The 20,801-nt window shown below is 47.6% G+C and overlaps 1 protein-coding gene across 8 annotated transcripts in view; it reads right to left on the bottom strand.

Moving 5' to 3' along the window:
• Positions 1-17,342, bottom strand: part of CLSTN1 (calsyntenin 1) — a 96,018-nt gene extending 78,676 nt beyond the window's left edge. For 4 of the 8 annotated variants that reach the window (XM_009447926.4, XM_009447934.4, XM_009447931.4 and 1 more), the window contains exon 1: positions 15,780-16,038. In XM_009447926.4, coding sequence (XP_009446201.3) covers positions 15,780-16,023 — 244 coding nt within the window. In that variant the 5' untranslated portion in view covers positions 16,024-16,038. Of the gene's footprint in view, positions 1-15,779; positions 16,039-16,458 lie in introns of those variants that run through there. The other 4 variants (XM_016953729.4, XM_003307797.7, XM_003307798.7 and 1 more) reach the window with 2 other exon arrangements.
• Positions 17,343-20,801: the final 3,459 nt, after the last annotated feature.

Raw genomic sequence — 20,801 nt, 5'->3', positions numbered from 1 at the left:
GCAGTTGGTCACTACATCCTTACCATTAGAAGTCACTACATGGACTATGTCACCATTATTTACAAACGACAACTTCTAGCAAAGATAATATTAAATGATACATGATACATCCCACTGGAATAGCTGGGAGTTATATCAAATACATTTTTTACACTGACTTTAGTAAAATGCCTCTATACAAAGGAGTAAATTTACTTCATATAGATTTAGGAACTTGGTAAATTCAAGTAACAATTTTAAATAGCAATATTTCAGTTAAATTCTTTGATGAAAAACTCTAAGCGCATCTGGCCCTACATCATTCCTCCACACAGCGTACAGCAGTCAGCATCCCCTGAAAGGCGTGGCCACCGTGCAGAGGCAGTGCCTGCAGAGGCAGCTGCTTGCAGAGGGCCCACCGCCCCCGGTTGTGGCTCTCCTGCCTCTCCTCCACCTCAACACCTTCCTGCCCTTGGAGGCCGTGCCTCTGCCTGGGCATGGGGGCCCCTCCTCCCTGGGCTTCCTGACGTGCTTCTGCAGATCCCAGTGGCAGGCTACTCTCTCCCTCCTTTTCTTCTCACTGGCTCGGTCACCTAGGACTCCAGGAACTAGGCTTCTGCCTCCTTCACAACCTTTCTCTGGTACCTCAGCCTCCTAGCCCCTTCATCCCAGGTGGGGGTCAAGGGGCCACTGATTGTGGCTGCTGCCCCCACAGAATCCTGCGGCGCTGCCACTCCAATGCCTCCCACCACTCCACCTTAACCAGCGCCTCACCGCTGGTTTACAGAATGACAGCAGTCCCTCTGTATCCACCAGGGTAGTGGTTCCAGGACCCCAGTCTACACCCGAATCTACACATACTCAAGTTGTTGGTCCTGCAGGACCCAAGTATTCAAAGAGTCAGTGCTTCCCATATGCGGGTGTCACAGCCCACAAATACTGTATTTTCCATTCACGTTTGGTTGAAAAAATCCACTTATAAGTGGACACATGCAGTTCAAAGCCATGTTGTTCAAGGCTCAACAGCACCGTACTGCAACATGGGTGAGCGTGAATGCGTGTGCATGCATGCGCTGGAATTTACTGCCAATCTGCCCAATTCCCACTTGTTACAGGTTAAATATGTTTCTGACAGTCACCTTTGGAGCTTTATAAGCATTGTTTATAACAAATTTCCAGGGGGAAGATACAATTTGGGTTCCAACTTGAACTCCAAACAGATCAATATGAGTTACCTTTCCAAATCAGAAATGGCTTAGGTACCAGGAAACAATGTATCAAGACAAAGCTAGGTTGAGGCAGTTTGCCAGTGATTACTAGACGATCCCATGAGCAAAGGTAGTCAGGAATTTCAGCAAGGGGCAAGTTCGGTTTACCCAGGCCTGGGGACAGACTGAGTGGAGAAATAACACGTGCCCGAGCTCTCAGGAAAAAGGCCTCAATCTGACCAGAACTAGCATGGACTCACATTGGTTGTCCACTGCCATGGGCTGCTCAGATGCCAGGGTTCCATCACTGCTCTCTGCACCAGCTTGCCCGAGCTTACCTGTCTGTACTTGGGTTTCCAAACGATAAGAGTACAGCCGGGACTGCTCTAGCCTGAGCCAAGGCTGCTGTCCCAAATCCTCATCTGGTCTCCTGCATTCTAGATATAACAGAAACTTCAGGAAACCCTTTTCCCCTTCTCCCTCAGGCCTAAGCAACAACCAGATCTGGCCCAAGGGGCCCATGTTTGTTCTCCCTTTGTCCCTGGCTTCACTGTCCACCAGAGTGAAAACCTCATACGCAGAAAACACCCACAACCCAAGCTGAGGGGAAACAATGGCCCTCCAGGCTCTGCCCTTATTCTCTGCCAAGACTTACACCTCTGGCCTTATGCTGTCACTGTCCGCTGGCCCCAGATGCCTCCCAGAGCCCTCCCTGAGAAGACACAGGATGTGAGTGACAGCCCATCAGACACACACCCCCCAGTCTCCAGGAGTCACTCTGAAGCGCCCACCCAAATGCGGATCTGCCTTACTCGCCTGATGGTCTGTCCTCTTCCTGGGTCAGCACCCAACCCTGAATAATTCACTCCTTCAATCTCTGCAGTCAGGCTCCTGTGCACACCACTCTGCACCGTGCATTCCTGAAGATAACATGAACGGCCTCTTAATCACCACCCCACCTGCCTCTCCTCGGTCCTCATGCTTGCATTCACTTCTCTAAAATCTAAACTGGGCCGGGCAGGGCGGCTCATGCCTGTAATCCCAGTGCTTTGGGAGGTCAAGGAGGCTGGATCACTTGAGGTCAGGAGTTTGAGACCAGCCTGGTCAACATGGTGAAACCCCGTCTCTACTAAAAATACAAGCAGTGGCTCACGTCTGTAATCCTAGCATTTTCGGAGGCCTGGGCAGGTGGATCATGAGGTCAAGAGTTCGAGACCAACCTGGCCAACATGGTAAAACCCCATCTCTACTAAAAATACAAAAATCAGCCGGGCGTGGTGGTGAGTGCCTATAATCCCAGCTACTCGGGAGGGTGAGACAGGAGAACTGCTGGAACCTGGGGGACAGAGGTTGCAGTGAACCAAGATCACACCACTGCACTCTAGCCTGAGGGAAAGAGCAAAACTCTGTCTCAAAAAAACTACAAAAATGATACCAGCTACTTGGGAGGCTGAGGCAGGAGAATAGCTTGAACCTGGGAGGCAGAGGCTGCAGTGAGCCAAGATCATGCCACTGCACTCCAGCCTGGGCAACAGAGTGAGACTCTGAGAAAGAGACAGAGAGAGAGAGAGAAAGAGAGAGAGAGGGAGGGAGGGAGAGAGAGAGAGAGAGGAAGGAGGGAGGGAGGGAGAGAGGGAAGGAAGAAGGGGGAAGGCAGACGGAGGAAGGGAAGGGGGGAGGGAGGGAAGGGGGCAGGGAGGGAGGGAAGGGGGGGAGGGAAGGAGGGAAGGGGGAGGGAGGGAGGGAAGGAGGGGCGGAAGGGAGGGAGGGAAGGCAGGCAAGCAGGGTACGGTGGCTCACGCCTCTAATCCCAGAACTTTGAGAGGCCGAGGCAGGTGGATCATCTAAGGTCAGGAGTACGAGACCAGGCTGGCCAACATGGTGAAACCCCATCTCTACTAAAAATACAAAAATTAGTCAGGTGTGGGAGTGTACACCTGTAATCCCAGCTACTCGGGAGGCTGAGGCAGGAGAATTGCTTGAAGCCGGGAGGCGGAGGTTGCAGAGAGCCAAGATCATGCCACTGCACTCCAGGCTGGGCAACAGAATGAGACTCTGTCTCAAAAATAAATAAATAAAGACTGGGGACACTGGCTCACGCCTGTAATCCCAGCACTTTGGGAGGCCACAGCAGATAGATCACCTGAAGTCAGGAGTTCGAGACCAGGCTGGCCAACATGGTGAAACCCCATCTCTACTAAAAATACAAAAATTAGCCAGGTGTGGTGGTGTACACCTATAATCCCAGCTACTCAGGAGGCTGTCAGCAGGAGAATCTCTTGAACCTGGGAGGCGGAGGTTGCAATGAGCCAAGATTGCGCCACTACACTCCACCCTGGGCGACACAGTGAGACCCCAGCTCAAAAAATAAATGAATAAAATTAAAAATAAATAAATAAATAAAAATAAAATCTAAACTGTTGACCACATCTACCTAGAATGCCTCATTCCACACACCTCCGGATCCTCTCTCCTCTCTGTTCTCTGATCAATTATCTTGCTCCTGGGACCCTCACAACAATGTATGATATACTTTATATGCAACAAGAAAAATGCAATCAACACAATCTGTTCAGACCCACTGCCATATGCATTACTTTAAGTAGCAGTTAAAAAGCCCAAACCTTCTAAGAACACTCAGAAAAAGCCTAGAAAAAGACAAAGTTAATAAACTTTACCAAATGAATCTGCAAATATATATTAACCACTGGTATTAATGGCCTCTCTAAAACATTATTTCATTCAAACAGACAGTAATGTCGTAGTTGTTATTAAAGTCAGCAGAAGGGAGGGGAAAGGCTATGTTATGAAGCTATCCCAGTGGTACTTACTCCAATTTAGAAGAAGTCTTAACATGTCAGATTTCATATAAAAAAGCATTTAAGCCAGTATTTATTTTCTATTCAAGGCTCTGAATGTTTAGAAGACATGTATTCGCTGCTTCCTAGCTAAACAAGAGGCGGCTCTCGTACACTTGGGCATGGACTTTTTAAACCCTTGCCAAATGAAAATGTTTTCTACAAGAATCATGAGCTGGTATCAATGGATATTTACAGACAGCTCAGAAGCAAGCTCTGACCTTGCCAACTTAGGGCTTTATAATCAGTCAGGATTATCAAGGTCCCATTCCAACTAGTCACAAGGCACTAGTAACTGAGGGGCTCAAAAACTCAAAACGACTGTACCCCACCTGTTACTCCCCACCCCCACTGTTCCTTTAATAATTTTAGCCCAGAGTGAGAGGGCCTAAGGAGAAAATGAAATTCAAGTCAGTGTGTTTTACTATTTACTTAGTACTCTGATAAATGCTTGAAATGCATGGCAAAAAAAAAAAAAAAAGAGTAGAGATTATCCAAGAATTTTAATGATTTGTTATCCTTTTTACTAATTCTGTAAGTAATAAGAAACTAGCATCAATTAGTCAAATCATTTTAAAAGTAAACATAGGCCGGGGCGATGGCTCACGCCTGTAATCACAGCACTTTGGGAGGCTAAGGTGGGCGGATCATGAGGTCAGGAGATTGAGACCATCCTGGCTAACACAGTTAAACCCCATCTCTACTAAAAATACAAAAAATTAGCTGGGCGTGGTGGCGCATGCATGTAATCCCAACTACTCAGGAGGCTGAGGCAGGTGAATACCTTGAACCCAGGAGGCAGAGCTTGCAGTGAGCCGAGATCGGGCCACTGCACTCCAGGCTGGGCAACAGAGCAAGACTCCATCTCAAAAAAACAAAAAGAGTAAACATAATCTGCTTAACAGAAGGGCTTTAGTCCCCCAGATCATATGCAACCCTAATCTTCTGTGAGCCTCTGTCTACCATCGGTTCTCACTGTCCACTGAGAACGGAGTAGAGCCTGTCCTTTGCTTGTTGCTGAGGATGGAAAGATGAAGGGGAAACCTGCACCCTGAAGCCACTTAGAATAAAAGACAGGAGTCTTTTCCCAAGGGGAAGGAGGAGCATTGGCCAGAGATGCAGCTGACAAGAGACACAGAGGACAAGCAGCTCTGGTGAAAATCTCAGGCCCTGGGCCCACAATTTGACTATTAATATTCTGTCATCTAAGTTTATCAATACTCAGGGCCAGTTTCCTGCATGTGCCAGGAGCCAGGCATAGAAGGGCCCCAGGGTTGGTTTAAAAACCTATTGCTGGCTGGGCACGGTGGCTCATGCCTGTAATCCCAGCACTTTGGGAGGCCGAGGCGGGCAGAACACCTGAGGTCGGGAGTTCAAGACCAGCCTGACAAACATGGAGAAACCCCATCTCTACTAAAAATACAAAATTAGCCGGGCCAGTTGTGGTGCATGCCTGTAATTCCAGCTACTCAGGAGGCTAAGGCAGGAGAATCACTTGAACCCAAGAGGTGGAGGTTGTGGTGAGCTGAGATCACGCCATTGCACTGCAGCCTGGGCAACAAGACTGAAACTCTATCTCAAAAAAAAAACAAAAAACAAAAAAAAAAACCTATTGCTGACCAGGTGAGGTAGCTCAGCCCATAATCCTAGCACTCTGGGAGGCTAAGGCGGGAGGATCACTTGAGGTCAGGAGCTCAGGACCAGCCTGGCCAACATGGTGAAACCCCGTCTCTACTAAAAATATAAAAATTAGCCAGGCATGGTGGCGGGTGCCTAGTAATCCCAGTTACTCAGGAGGCTGAGGCATGAGAATTGCTTGAACCCAGGAAGTGGAGGTTGCAGTGAGCCGAGAGTACACCACTGCACTCCAGCCTGGGTGACAGGGCAAGACTCTGTCTAAAAAACAAAAAGAAAAACCTGTTGCCATCTTGAAATTTTTTATAATTTTTGGGACAGATGCAGTGGCTCACGCCTGTAATCCTAGCACTTTGGGAGGCTGAGGCGGGTGAACTGCCTGAGCTCAGGAGTTCAAGACCGTCCTGGGCAACCTGGTGAAACCGTGTCTCTACTAAAAGTACAAAAAATTAACCAGGCTTGCTGATGCATGTCTGTAATCCCAGCTACTCCGGAAGCTGAGGCACGAGAATTGCTTCAACCCTGAAGGCGGAGGTTGCAGTGAGCTGAGATCATACCTCTGCACTCCAGCCTGGGCAATACAGCAAGACTCTGTCTCAAAAAAAAAAAAAAAAGAAAGAAAGAAAAAGAAAAACATTTTTAATAATTTTTGAACAAGGGGCCCCACACTTTGTTTTGCATTGGCCCCTTGGATTATGTAGCTAGTCCTGTCAATCTTCATCATTAACTACATCTGAAATATGCAAAACTCAGTGAGACTAGAGTCTGCATTTCAGATGGAATTAATTATACCCTTTAAAAGCCACTTAATAGACAACCTTATACAAATCATTCTGAAGTTTCACATTTCTTCAATTTAAATTTATGACATTCAACTATTTTGAAGTGGTCCTCAAAAGTACTATATAAGAAAAATGTTGGCTGGGCGCGGTGGCTCGCGCCTGTAATCCCAGCACTTTGGGAGGCCAAGGCGGGAGGATCACAAGGTCAGGAGATCGAGACCATCCTGGCTAACACGATGAAACCGTCTCTACTAAAAATACAAAAAAAAATTAGCCAGGCGCGGTGGCAGGCACCTGTAGTTCCAGCTACTCAGGAGGCTGAGGCAGGAGAATGGCATGAACCTGGGAGAAGGAGCTTGCAGTGAGCCAAGATCACGCCATTGCACACCAGCCTGGGTGACAGAGCGAGACACTGTCTCAAAAAAAAAAAAGAAAAAAGAAAAATGTTAGGCTGAGCATGGTGGCTCATGCTTGTAATCCTAGCACTTTGGGAGGCTGAGGCAGGGAGATTGCTTGAGTCCAGGAGTTTGAGACCAATCTGGGCAATATGGTAAAACCCCATCTCTACCAAAAAAAAAAAAAAAAAAAAAAAAGCCAGGCATGGTGGTGTGTGTCTGTAGTTCCAGCTATTCAGGGGGCTGAAATGGGCAGATCGCTTGAACCTTGGGAGGACGGAGATTGCAGTGAGCTGAGATCGTGCCACTGCACTCCAGCTTGAATAAAAATTTCTTTGCTATACTTTAAGTATGTAAACAAAGAAGACATTCATTTTTACTGAGTTTTAAAATTCACTTTGAATCTAAAGACATATTTCTAAGCAATTTATATGTTTGAAGATTGGGTAATTGAGGAATAGTTAAATAAAATCAAAGGACTAGAAAAAATAATTTACTTTTTAACAAAGCACATTTTTAGCCAACTAGCATAACAAAAATGTAATGAATGAAGAAATGTCAGCTGGACATGGTGGCTCACGCCTATAATCCCAGCACTTTGGAGGGCCAAATAGGGCAGATTGCTTGAGCCCAAAAGTTCGAGACCAGCCTGGGCAACATAGGAAGATCCTGTCTCTACAAAAATTTTAAAATTAGCCAGGCATGGCGGTGTGCACACCTAGTCAGGAGGCTGAGGTGGGAGGATAGTTTAAGCCCAGGGAGGTTGAGGCTGCAGTGAGCTGTGATTGTGCCACTGCACTCCAGCCTGGGCAACAGAGCAAGATCCTGTCTCAAAAAAAAAAAAAAAAGAAAAATGTCACTTTTCTAAACTAGTTGTAGTTTGAAAATTCTCGTGTTTTTTCCAGTCCCTTTCATTAAGTTAAGCCCTGCTCCTGGAACCAGGATATTGACTCTGCATGTGTCTGGGTGGCTGTCCCCCAAACACTGCATGTGTAGCCCTGTGCTAGGCTCAGATTTCCTGAGAAATCTACAGAAATCAAGGCCTAGGCCTCAGTGCTCTCAGCCTCTCTTAATGTGTGAGGTGGTAAAAACAACAGACTGTAGGCTTGGATGCCTGCAAAAATACGAAGGCGTGATAAAATTTAGTCCTCAGGAAAGCTGACCAAAGGCTCAATGTTTTTAAGAAAAGGGTTGTTGTGTGAGCTACCAAGAGCCCCATAGCAGTAGAGTTCAAACAGAGGCTGAATGATCAACACACAAGGACATATGAGGAAATGTCTGTTTTACAGGGAAGGCTATTTAAAGTATAGAGGAAAGAACTTTCAAAATTCCTTTCAACTCAAAGTCTAAAGTCCAGAGTAGAAATTATATGAGAGACAATGGCAAAGGAAGGAATTGGTTGGATGAAATGCCGGTTTGCACCTAGACTAGGAAAAATTCAACTTAAAATTCTAACAAACCAGAAAACTGTGAAATGTGTATTTGATTCGAAAAATGCTCCTGTGAGTGATTATGGAGGTCAAGTGGATACAGGATGGTGCAGCCACTTTGTACAACCAACTGGTAGTTCCTCAAAATGTTAAAAACACAGGCCGGGCATAGTGCTCACGCCTGTAATCCCGGCACTTTGGAAGGCCAAAGCAGCTGGATCACTTGAGGTCAGGAGTTGGAGACCAGCCTGGCCAACATGGTGAAACCCCGTCTCTACTAAAAATACAAAAATCAGCTGGGCATGGTGGCAGGCACCTGTAATCCCAGCTACTCGAGAGGCTGAGGCAGGAGAATCTCTTGAACCCAGGAGGTGGAGGCTGCAGTGAGCCAAGATAACATCACTGCACTCCAGCCTGGGCGACAGAGTGAGACTCTATCTCAAAAAAAATTTTTTTTAATTTAAAAAGTTAAATCTAAGAGTTACCCTAAGACCCAACAATTCCACTTGGGTATATACCCAAGAGAAATGAAAACATATGTCCACACAAATTCCTGTACAAAAATGTTCATAGTAATATTTTCCAAAATTAGCTACAAAGTGGAAATAACCCAAATGTCCATCAGTGAATAAATGGATAAACAGAATGTGTTATATCCCTACAAGGATATATTATTTACCTATGAAAAGAAACGAAGTCCTGATACATGCTACAACATGGATGAACCTTGAAGACATCATATTAAGCAAAAGAAGCTAGTCACAAAAGGCCACATATCATGATTCCATTGATGTGAAATGTCCAAAATAAGCAAATCCATAGACAGAAAATAGACTAGGGGTTGCCAAGGGAGGAGGAGAGGAGGAGGGAGATGGAGAATGAGTGCTAACAGATATGGGGTTTCTTTTGGGAGTGATGAAAGTGTTCTGAAATTAGATAGTGGTGATGGTTGTGCAACTTTGTAAATATACTAAAATCACTGAATTGTATGCCTTAAAAGGTTGAATTTTATGGTATGTGAACTATAGCTCAATAAAGCTGCTTTAAAAAAAAAAAAAGGAGTGGATGCAGAAAAAGGTGGGTTTTTTTGTTTGTTTGAGACAAAGTCTTGCTCTGTCACCCAGGCTGGAGTGCAGTGGCATGACAAAGGTGGTCTTCCTTTTCTTTTGAGATGGAGTTTTGCTCTTGTTGCCCAGGCTGGAGTGCAATGGTGTGATCTCGGCTCACTGCAACCTCCGCCCCCTGGGTTCAAGCAATTCTCCTGCCTCAGCCTCCCAAGTAGCTGGGATTACAGGCATGTGCCACCACGCCCGGCTAATTTTGTATTTTTTAGTAGAGATGGGGTTTCTCCACATTGGTCAGGCTGGTCTCTTTCTCCCAACCTCAGATGATCCGCCCACCTCGGCCTCCCGAAGTGCTAGGATTACCGACGTGAGCCACCGCACCCAGCCGGTGGTCCTCCTTTGTCCTACACAATGACTCAGAGAAAGTACAGATCAAGGTAGGCTTGAAAAGTAGCAGACTCAACAGAAGTTCTTGTCATGGGAGAATCAGACAGAACGAAACAGATGGCTGAAAGATGATTCTTCGGCCGGGTGTGGTAGCTCATACCTATAATCTCGGCTCTTTGAGAGGATGAGGTGGGAGGACTGATTGAGTCCAGGAGTTCGAGACCAGCCTGAGCAACACAGTGAGATGCCACGTCTATTAATTCTTTTTAAGATAATGATTCATGTCTGACCAAAGAAGTAAAAAAGAAAAAACATGACTCTTCTTTTGATATGCTATCACATACTTCTTATTGGGGTTCCGGAATGGGAAGGAAGCTAACTTTCAGATTTTTTTCTTTTTTTGAGACGGAGTTTTGCTCTTGTTGCCCAGGATGGAGTACAATGGCACCATCTCGGCTCACCGCAACCTCCACCTCCCGGGTTCAAGCAATTCTCCTGCCTCAGCCTCCCGAGTAGCTGGGATTACAGGCATGCACCACCACACCCGGCTAATTTTATATTTTTTAGTAGAGATGGGGTTTCTCCATGTTGGTCAGGCTGGTCCCGAACTCCTGACCTAAGGTGATCCGCCTGCCTCGGCCTCCCAAAGTGCTGGGATTACAGTTGTGAGCCACCGCACCCAGCCAACTTTCAGATGTTTTATAGGCATTTAAGCTGCTTTAAACTCTGCTACTTTGAAGTACGTGAATCTCTGCCAAGAACCTTTAAAAATAAAAACTTTAGTAACAGATCTTGTGAAAATTTTTAATCTAATAAAAATATCCTAAAGCTAAATCAAAAAATGAGCAAAAATATACCTAAAACATAGGAGAGAAAGAACCTATCAAATCAGCGACAACTGAAAGCAGCATTCTAGTTCCCGGGTGGTGGCAGCTCTTAGGGAAAAGACGGGTATTGTATGTCAGGCTGACACGGTGGGGAGGCTGCCGCCATTTAAGGGTTCCTATATATGGCCTTTGCATAGCCTCAAAATGTCACTTTTGAGGGTCTGTTAGTTTGGCTTTTTTTTTTTTTTTTTTTTAGAGACAGAGTCTTGCTCTGTCCCCCAGGCTGGAATGCAAGTGGTGTGACCTTGGCTCACTGCAGCCTCAACCTGCCAGGCTCAATCAGTTCTCCAGCCTCAGCCTCCTGAGTAGCTGGGACTACAGGCATATGCCACCATGCCCAGCTAATTTTTTTGTATTTTTAGTAGAGATGGGGTTTCACCATGTTGCACAGGCTGGTCTCGAACTCCTGGACTCAAGCAATTCACCCATCTTGGCCTCCCAAAGCACAGGTGTCAGCTACCATGCCTGGCCGTTTGGGTTTTTTTTGTTGTTGTTTTTTTGTTTTTTTTTCCTGAGACTGAGTCTCACTCTGTCGCCAGGCTGGAGTGTGGCGGTGCGATCTCGGCTCACTGCAACCTCCGCCTCCCGAGTTCAAGCAATTCTCTTGCCTCAGCCTCCCAAGTAGCTGGGACTACAGATGCACGCCACCATGCCCAGCTAATTTTTGTATTTTTAGTAGAGACAGGGTTTCATCATGTTGGCCAGGATGGTCTCCATCTCTTGACCTCATGATCCACCCACCTTGGCCTCCCAAAGTGCTGGGATTACAGGCATGAGCCACCGCACCAGGCCTTGGTTGTTTTTTAATGCACGAACATGACATTGCATAAATAATTTTCACCAATCTTGAATCTGTAGTCCTGAAACACTACTAAAATCCGTATTTTGTAGCAAATCAACATTTTAAATTTCACTTATAAAGACATATTTCTTCAAGCAACTCTTTTTTTTTTTTTTTTTTTTTTGAGACGGAGTCTCACTCTGTCGCCCAGGGTGGAGTGCAGTGGCGCGATCTCGGCTCACTGCAAGCTCCACCTCCCGGGTTCACGCCATTCTCCTGCCTCAGCCTCCCGAGTAGCTGGGACTACAGGCGCCTGCCACCACGCCTGGCTAATTTTTTGTATTTTTTTTTAGTAGAGACAGATGGGGTTTCATCGTGTTAGCCAGGATGGTCTCGATCTCCTGACCTCGTGATCCACCCACATTGGCCTCCCAAAATGCTGGGATTACAGGTGTGAGCCACCGCACCCGGCCCCTTCAAGCAACTCCTCACACCAAATTAAGACCCACTGAAAAAACTAGTTTTAATGATCTAAGCCCTCAACCAGAATACATAAGACATAGACTCTTGGCGGTTTTTTAGGATAATCAGATCTCTATTTTGTTTCAACTCTTATAAATGAAAACTACCCCAAAAAAATTAAAAAACATATTTTCCTGTCTCAGCAATAATAAAAATAACTCAGTACTTTTTTTCCTTTGTTCTAAAATTTTAACCTATCTCAGCTTCCTCATTTTAAACATTTAGACTTGGTTTAATAAGCTTCACTAAGCCCTGCAGCTAGTGTTATGAAATTACAGCATTTTCTAGTTTCAATGTAATATTTTATATCCCACAAAAATTTCATTTTTTGGTCATATTCTTCATAACTAAAACTGAAATATTAGTTGCTGTTTTTGGCTTAAATATCAAATACTGGCACAGATAATGTATGATATGACCTCCTAAACCTTCCTTTTGAAAAATAATTCCTATAAAACTGCTTGGTTTCATGCTTTTTCTCCCAAAAGAAATATCCAGCCAAAGGACGAATTCCAGCTAACTGAAGGTTCCAGTTAACCGAGTGAATGCTCTAAAACTGGAATATATTCAAAATTGTTCATATTTTATTATTTCTTCAGCAGTTATAGGCCTCCTTTGAGAAATAAATGTTATTTACTTTCAGTATTAAAAATGTTAGACTATGGGTAATACTGAGGTCTATATTCGAACGACTTTTTTCCACATCGTTACTTCTGAAAAAACGAGGTAACAAATTAAGAAACCATCTTCCCAAAAAAGCTGAAAATTATAGTATTTTTAAAGGGACTAACAGGGGTAGCCACAGAGCTACAGCCTTCAAAGGCTGAGACAGAGTTTCATGATCTAATATCCCCAATACTGCAACCAACAGAATCGATCCTTGAACTTTTTTTTTTTTTTTTTTTGGTATTTTTGTAGTGACAAGGTTTCACCATGTTGCCCAGGCTAGTCTCAAACTCCTGGGCTCAAACAATCTGCCTGCCTAGTTCTCCCAAAGTGCTGGAATTACAGGGGTGAGCCACCGAGGCTGGCCCCATGATCCTTGAAAATTTACCCACTAATGAATTCCCATATCCACACTGCAGAATTTAAGTTTGGGCCGGGTGCAGTGGCTCACACCTGTAATCTCAGCACTGTAGGAGGCAGAGGCAGGCGGATCACTTGAGGTCAGGAGTTCAGACCAGCCTGGCCAACATGGTGAAACGCTGTCTCTACTAAAAATACAAAAATGAGCCCAGTGTGATGGCATATGCCTGTAGTCCCAGCTACTGGCGAGGCTGAGGCAGAAGAATCTCTTGAACCCGGGAGGCGGAGGTTGCAGTGAGACAAGATCACGCCATTGCACTCCAGCCTGGGTGACAGAATGAGACTCTGTCTCAAAAAAAAAAAAAAAAAAAAAAAAAAAAACTTAAGTTTGCTTTACACTATGTAATTTTTTTCAGTATATAGCATTTATCTGTAAAGTGAAAATTAGGATGCAAAGCTACTACGCTGTCTAAACTGAAATGCTGTTATCCATCCACCCATTCATTCATTCAATCACACAATACTGGCATGCCTCTGGTGTGCTGGTGACGGGAAACATATGCAAAGCAGATACCCTTCCATCTTGGGGCATATGTTCTACTGAGGGGAAACAGACGATAAACAATTCAATAAGTAAACAACAAGGCATGTTAGAATGGGCTAAGTGCTATGCAAAAAGAAAAAGTGTTGCAGGGAAACAGGATTTAAGGGTTCAGGAAGAGAAATGATTTCAAATAGGATGGTGAGGAGAGGCCTCACTAAGCCTGTGTGCAAATGGAAAAGTAACAGTGAATTTTATGTATTATGTGGCTTCGAAATGCATTACATGGTTGCATTTTTTAAATATTCATATAAGCTTTCTATTTTCTCTGCTTCACTGTTCTATTTCCCGATCTCCATGAAGAAGGCAGGTAGCTGAAGGACATGACCATCCAGGGCATGCCAAAGATATTTCTTCTAATATTTTGGCTTACTGAATTTGTTTTTAAGATGGAGTCTTGCTTTGTCACCCAGGCTGGAGTGCAGTGGCGCAATCTCGGCTCACTGCAACCTCCGCCTCCTGGGTTCAAGCAATTCTCCTGCCTCAGCCTCCCAAGTAGCTGGAATTACAGGCGCCCACCAGTACACCCAGCTAATTTTTATATAGTTAGTAGAGATGGGGTTTCACCATGTGGGCCAGGCTGGTCTCGAACTCCTGACCTCAGGTGATCCGCTGGCCTCGGCCTCCCAAAGTGCTGGGATTACAGGCGCAAGCCACTGCACCCAGCTCTACTCAATGTTTTTTGAGAACTACAGCTATAATTAAAATAAAATTTGAGGGTCTCTACAAAACTAAGAGTCAAGATGCAATTTATATTAGAAAATCTATCATTTTCTCCAGCAGTCTGTACGTAATCTAACATTAACAATTATTAAAGGTAGCTACAGCATGAACAGGAGTTCATGTCGTACTGCCTTACAGCCGTAAAAAATTCAAATATTAGTTGAAACGATCTCTTAAAACGAGCCCACACAGTGTCTCCAAACTGTAAATTTACATATGAAATTCACTTGTAATATTTCACAATGAAATTGTTTATTAGCATTTCGTGTTAATAAGTCCAAGACATTTTCTAACTTGCAACCTGATAAAAATGCATACGAATAACTGATGTGTAAAATGTCTTTATTCCGAAGACTAAGAATCTTGAACTACTGTAACTGCACCAAGAAAAACTTAGAGAAAGCAAATTACAAATGACTCAACTAGTCAACACACCTTTCACACAAGATTTCTGTAGGTCTCAGGTAATGAAGATATTCAAAGTTGAAACGTATGCTGTTTAAGTAACCAAGGCAATTAAATAATGACTAACAAATGTAGGTGCTATTTAAGAAAGCACCAATTTTAACAAGAAATGGTATCACTGACTAAATATACTTAAACTGTTCCCAAAATACCCAATCCAAGCACATATTTTTAAAATGTGTGGGTTTTCCCCAAGAGAAGCAAAACTTTGACATTTCTCTTGGATATATTAGAGTTTCAGACCTCCAACCCACATCTGGAAAAAACATTTCAAACTTAGCTTGATGTTACTTTTAAAAATCAAATGGCCAGCAATGAGATACTTAGTGACTAAGATCTGAATTTGACAGAGTCAACAGAATGTTAGAAATGAAATAAAAGAAGTATTCAAAGTTTATCATCCTCGATGTTTAGAAAGGAACATGGAACAAAAGATGCATTTGCCGCCTCTGCCCTTTAATTCGTGAACACCATACTTCTCTCCTTATGTCACGCCAGGGAAGGGAAAATAAGAATTTTTAAAAAGCTTGCTAAATTCAAATATGACCATTTCATCTAGATGTCTATCAATTCTCCTCCCCAAAATTTCTTTTGATTAAAAAAAAATCAGAACAACAGATTTAAGCCTACAGTAGATTCTACAGACTACACCTAGATTACTTTGCTCTAAGGCCAAGGAAAATGTTTACGATTTCAAGATCCACTCAGAAGCAAATACTGTATCTGCAATGCGTAAGCTTTTCGTTGGCAAGACCAGTCAATAGCAGAGGCATGCAAGGTTTAAAAGGTTAAGTGGATGAAGGTTAAAAGCTAATAATAAATTAGCCAAGAAATATTACTTCCCACCGAGCCATAAAATAATTTCGGTCCTACAATCCTAAAAAACCAGAGAGGTTTCTCGTTTTTGTAGAGGACATCTAACCCTCCACGGTCTAAATGACCGTCAGAAAAACAGCACCAAGGCACCAGCGGTAGCAGAGACGGAGATTTCTAACACTGGGTGAGCCCGCGGTCGCAAATCTCATCGCGATTTCACCTTTGGGTGAAAAGGTGGGAGGGAAGCACGAAGTTTCAGCCTCGGCTCCACTGGAAACAGACAACGTCTGAAGGACTCTGGGAGGAGGCGGAAAGGGGCGAAGTCGTGGTGTCCGCGGTGCAGCAACACAGAATCGGGATCTTGGAAACGGGATGCGGAGGAGTGGGCTCTTATGTAAGCACACACCAAAACTGTGCGTGCACCCCCCGCCTGATGCACATCTGAGCACACGTACACAGAGCATCTCACCCAGGGGTGCAGCCCCAGCCTGCGTGCGCCGCTGAGCAGGGCAGACTGACCCTTCGGCCCGTCTGCACGTTCCCCCAAATCAGCGCAGCCACCACCATGGGCTGCAGTGGGGGCGGCCCAGGCCCAGGTGCCCCGCCCGGGACGGAGCCTGGCTTCCCCGGGACGCCTGCAGCGCGCGCCCACAGTCTCCTGCGCTCTGGCCCCAGCTCCGCGAGCCCGACCCCCAACCCGAACCCCACGCCCTGACCCGGCTCCCTGCGCTCGGACCCGACTCCCCGCATCCCGGCTCGAATCCCGGCATCCGGCCCTACTCCCGCACCCGGACCCGAATCCCCGCACCGGGACCCGAATCCCGCACCCGGACCCGAATCCCGCACCCGGACCCGAATCCCGCACCGACCCAGCGGCCCGACCCAGCCCCGGGGCTTACCTCGCGCGGCCCAGACCCCGCCGCCGCACAGCAGCCCGGCCAGCAGCAGCCGGGCGGCCGGGGCCAGCGCGGGCGCGGGGCGGCGCAGCATCGCCAGCCCGGGGCGGGAGCGGCAGGGAGGCGCGCGGGACGCCGAGCGGAGCTCTCGGAGCTCTTGGGGCTCTAGGGGCCTGGGGCCAGCTGCTCCGCGGCGCGGGGAGCTCCGGGGGTCCAAGGAGGAGCCGCCGCCGCCGCCGCCGTGACGCTGGGCCGCGCGCTCAGGACGCAGCGCCCTCCCCGCCTCGGAGCAGCGCCTTGCTGAAGGCAGCGGCAGCAACTAAGATGGCGGCGGCGCTCTCTCTCGGGTCCGGCGAGGGTACCCGGCCGGGGGCGGGGTGGCGGCGGGAGGGGCGGGGATGGGGAGCGACGCGAGGCACGCGCGCGGCCGACCGGGGGAGCGCGCGGGCCCGGGAGGGGCGGGGGAGAGGAGCGGAGGGAGCGCGCGCGGCGGACCCGGCAGCGGGCGCGCGCCTCCGAGCCCGTCAGCCCCGCCTGGAGCGCGCGCCCGCGGGGACGCGCCTGGGGTGGGTTCCGAGCGGCCGGGAGGGGCCCGGGGGACTGTATCCCTTTCCCCGGCCGCAGAGGGAGAGCCTCAACTCCGCGTCCCTACGCGCGCTCCCGGGCTCCTAAGGCCGGGTGAGCGGTACCCGGGGACCCGCGCCTCCTTCTCCACCCCGGGGACTCATCCTTCCCACCCGCTCCGCCGAGGAGCGCAGACCCCGGCGGAGCAGTGCGACCCAGGACCCTTGTCACTTCGGGCAGGTCGCGTCGCCCCCCAGAACCTCGGGGTCCTCGTCTCCCCAGTAGAGGTGATGAGAGGGGTCACGAAAGGGGGTCCAGGAGACGAGGTCAGCGAAACGCGCCTGGTAAACAGTTAAGGGCCGCGCAGCACTACCCACACCGGCTCCCGCCCCGGGACCTGCCCCCGGGGAGTCTGTCCTGAATTCACTGAAGGAATCTATTTGTGACTTTCAAAAGGCGGCTGGTGTGCGCGCTCTTTCTCAGTGACATGGTGCGATGCTGGTTCTTAGAAATGCGGAGGTCCGAATGGATAGAGAGGACAGAGAAGCCCTCCCCCTCTACCGTGGATCCCTACAGGGATCTTGGGGTCCTCCCAATTTCCCAGCGTCCAGCGGCCCCCTCCTCCTCTCCTCTGGACCCCTGGCACCCCCCGCAGTGGAGGAAAGGCCTGGAACAGCCGTGGATGGGCGTGTGTGCAGGCACTGTACCCTATGAGACACTACTGGCTCCATTTTGCAGATAAGGAAACTAAGTCAGAAAGGTGAAATGACTTCCCCCGTTGGGACAACTATTGTAAAAAGAATCAGCCCTCAAGGACAGGATGTTCGCATTAGGGGGACACCAACAGCAAAAAGTGGAACCCTAAAATGTTCATTTTTCGAGACTGCTGGAGGAGCTATCCATGAATGTCACTGCTCCAGGAGGGGGTGGAGGAGGCTGGGTGGAGACTGGTTTGTGGGGCGCAGAGGACTTATTTAGGAGACTAGTGGGCAAAGAGCCCAAAAATGTAGATTGAGGTCAGATTGGGGGAATGGACTTGATCCTACAGTCAACAGGAAGACCTGGAACGGCTGGGAACAGCTGTGTGATGTGACCTGGGGAAGGCTTCAAAAGCAATCTGGAATCCAACTCCCTGAGCCGTGTTCCCCGTAAGCGTCCTGCACCAAAGCCTACAGATTCCATCTAGTTAATGTCTCTCCTTTCTTCCCCTGCTCCCCCTCCCCTGCGTGGAGGAAGACCGGACTCTCCTTGGCTGGACCCTTCCCAAAGCACCTGCCTGGCCCGGGCAGGCTCCAAGCCACACCCACCACTCCTTACAGCCAAGGCTTTGAGTCATCTTCTCCCCTGGTGACGGGTGTTGCCATTGCTTCTGCCACTCCTGGAGTTATAAACTCAGTGAGTGCCTCCCTGCTGCCACCTCATCAGGTCCAGACATCTCTGCCGGGCTTCCCATCCTCCACCCAGCTGACCTCAGGGCATGCTGTCTGCCACTGTCTCTTCTTATTCATTCCCCTCCCAGGGCCAACATCACACTTCCTCCTCCACCCATACCCAAGCCTCAGGTCCTTACAAGGAGCTTCTGGGCTGTCTCCTTCAGGAAGTCCTCCTGCCAGCCCTCCCTCTCCAGCCCCGAGCTGCTCTAACCAAACAGTTCAGCTTTATAATCTGCTGCCTGTGCTGTCGACTGACTAATCCATCAGTGTCCTTTTCTCCTCCCCACTGTATTCTAGTGGGAAGGACCCAGATGGTCTAGTCAGACGGGACTGGACTTCAGTGCTGGCCTCTGCGAATGCAAACGACCTTGGCCAGGTTATGGAACTTTCAGAATCTCTTTCCTCACCTGCGAAATGGAACAATATCTACTTCTTAGAGTTGTGAGAATTAAATGAAATGATGCCACATAGATCTAGAAATACCAGGCTTTGTGTGGCAAATAAATGAAAGTGCCACATAGAGCCTGGTGTTTCTAGATACATGAGTTTCTTTTTCCCTTCAAGAAGAAGGCTTCTGTGCTTCTAGTATACCAGCAAACAGAGTAGGTACTCAATAAATAGTGATGAACTCAATGAATTGCTGAGTTAGGTTTTATTATTATGGAGCTCACATCTCAGAGGGTGAAAAAAGATGTACCCTGTAGATTTCCAGGGACCTTCGAGATTTGCAAAACATAAAATCGGAAAGGTATAATCTCAGAACTATGTTTTCAGTCCATAGACTGATGATGCCAAAAGGGGAAATTTAATGTGTTCAGTTCTATTAAAAACACAAACAAAAGCTCTTCAGTGTCTGGAATCCTGATCCCTTTATCTTCTCACCCTTACTGTCCCTTAAAGAAACAGAGATAGGTCAAAAAGATCCAGGGTCAGGTGGGGCAGATAGACGGCTTGGTGAGCTCAGTGCAACCTGCACCTGCTGGGATTTCACCCACATGAGAGTGAGTCCAGCTTGAAAGTCTCGGAAACGGGGGAACCAGTAAACTCAGTTTCTGCTCTGCCTGACAATAGCCTCAGCCACATTGGCACATTTCAAAGGTTTCCCCCATGATGGATTAGTTAATCCTCCAAATGGCCCTGAGACAGGGATCGATTCAGGCTTATGCTATGGTTAGCTGGGAGAGGGGCCTTGCCTGAGCTGAGCCAGCCACTGACAAAGTGGCAGCATCAGAGGCCCTGGAGCCATGGGGAATGAGGCATCACCCAGGCCCGTCCTGAACTGGGAACATAGACTTGAGGATAAGGAGGTGACTTTGTTAGCTGGTGGAGGAAGATCTGTACTTTCGAATGTATAGTGACTCTATCTGAGACAGTAGATGAAGCGCACACAAGAAAATTTTCCAAGATGCTGCACCTTCTGAGATGACTGTTGCTGATACCACATCACAATAACATATCATCTGTAACTCCAGCAACACTCTCCAGAAGGTACTTTTGGCCAGGCACAGTGGCTCATGCCTGTAATCCCAGCACTTTGGGAGGCTGAGGCGGGCAGACCACTTGAGGCCAGGAGTTTGAGACCAGGCTGGCCATCGTGGCAAAACTTTGTCTCTACTAAAAATACAAACATCAGCCAAGCATGGTGGCAGGTGCCTGTAATCCCAGCTACTTGGGAGGCTGAGGCAGGAGAATCACTTGAACCTGGGAGGCAGAAGTTGCAGTGAGCCAAGATGGCGCCACTGCATTGAAGCTTGGGTTGACAGAGCAAGACTCCAACTCAAAAAAAAAAAAAAAAAAGGTACTTTTATTGTTCCTATTTTACAGATGAGGAAAATACCAAATTTGCTCCAGAGTACATTGCTAGAAAGTTGGATCCCTGAGATTCAATTTCATGTCCATCTGAACCCAAAACGGTGCCTTAGCCTCAGTGTGAAATTACCCCACAGATACCAAAATAACCCCTGCACCAGGATTCCACAGCTTGGAGCCAGCCTGCTCCCCAACAGTGAGAAGGTGGGGCTTCGAGCAAGCCCTGGCTTTGCCACCTCCGACTGTTGAGGCCGATCTCAAGCCTGGACTTCCTCACCCGGGACATGAGTTCCCGGGCCCGGAGTTGCGGTGAGGATGAAATGAGATCACATGCAGGAAAGCTCTTAGGCAGCAATGCGGAGCCGCGGAGCCATTCTCAGGCGGGCGTGTTACTACTGTTTTGCACAGTGTGGGCTTGGCGGGTGTTTGTGGAGCGGAGCCGGAGGCAGGTAAGCAGTTATTATAGCCGCTTTCCTAATAATGTGCTCGGGAACAAACCCACTTGAAAGCGGCAGCAGGAGAAGGTTATGAGAATCTTGA

The sequence above is a fragment of the Pan troglodytes genome, chromosome 1, assembly GCF_028858775.2.
Source record: "Pan troglodytes isolate AG18354 chromosome 1, NHGRI_mPanTro3-v2.0_pri, whole genome shotgun sequence".
In the NCBI taxonomy this organism is placed as follows: domain Eukaryota; kingdom Metazoa; phylum Chordata; class Mammalia; order Primates; family Hominidae; genus Pan; species Pan troglodytes.
This window is presented reverse-complemented; position numbering and strand designations above follow the sequence as displayed.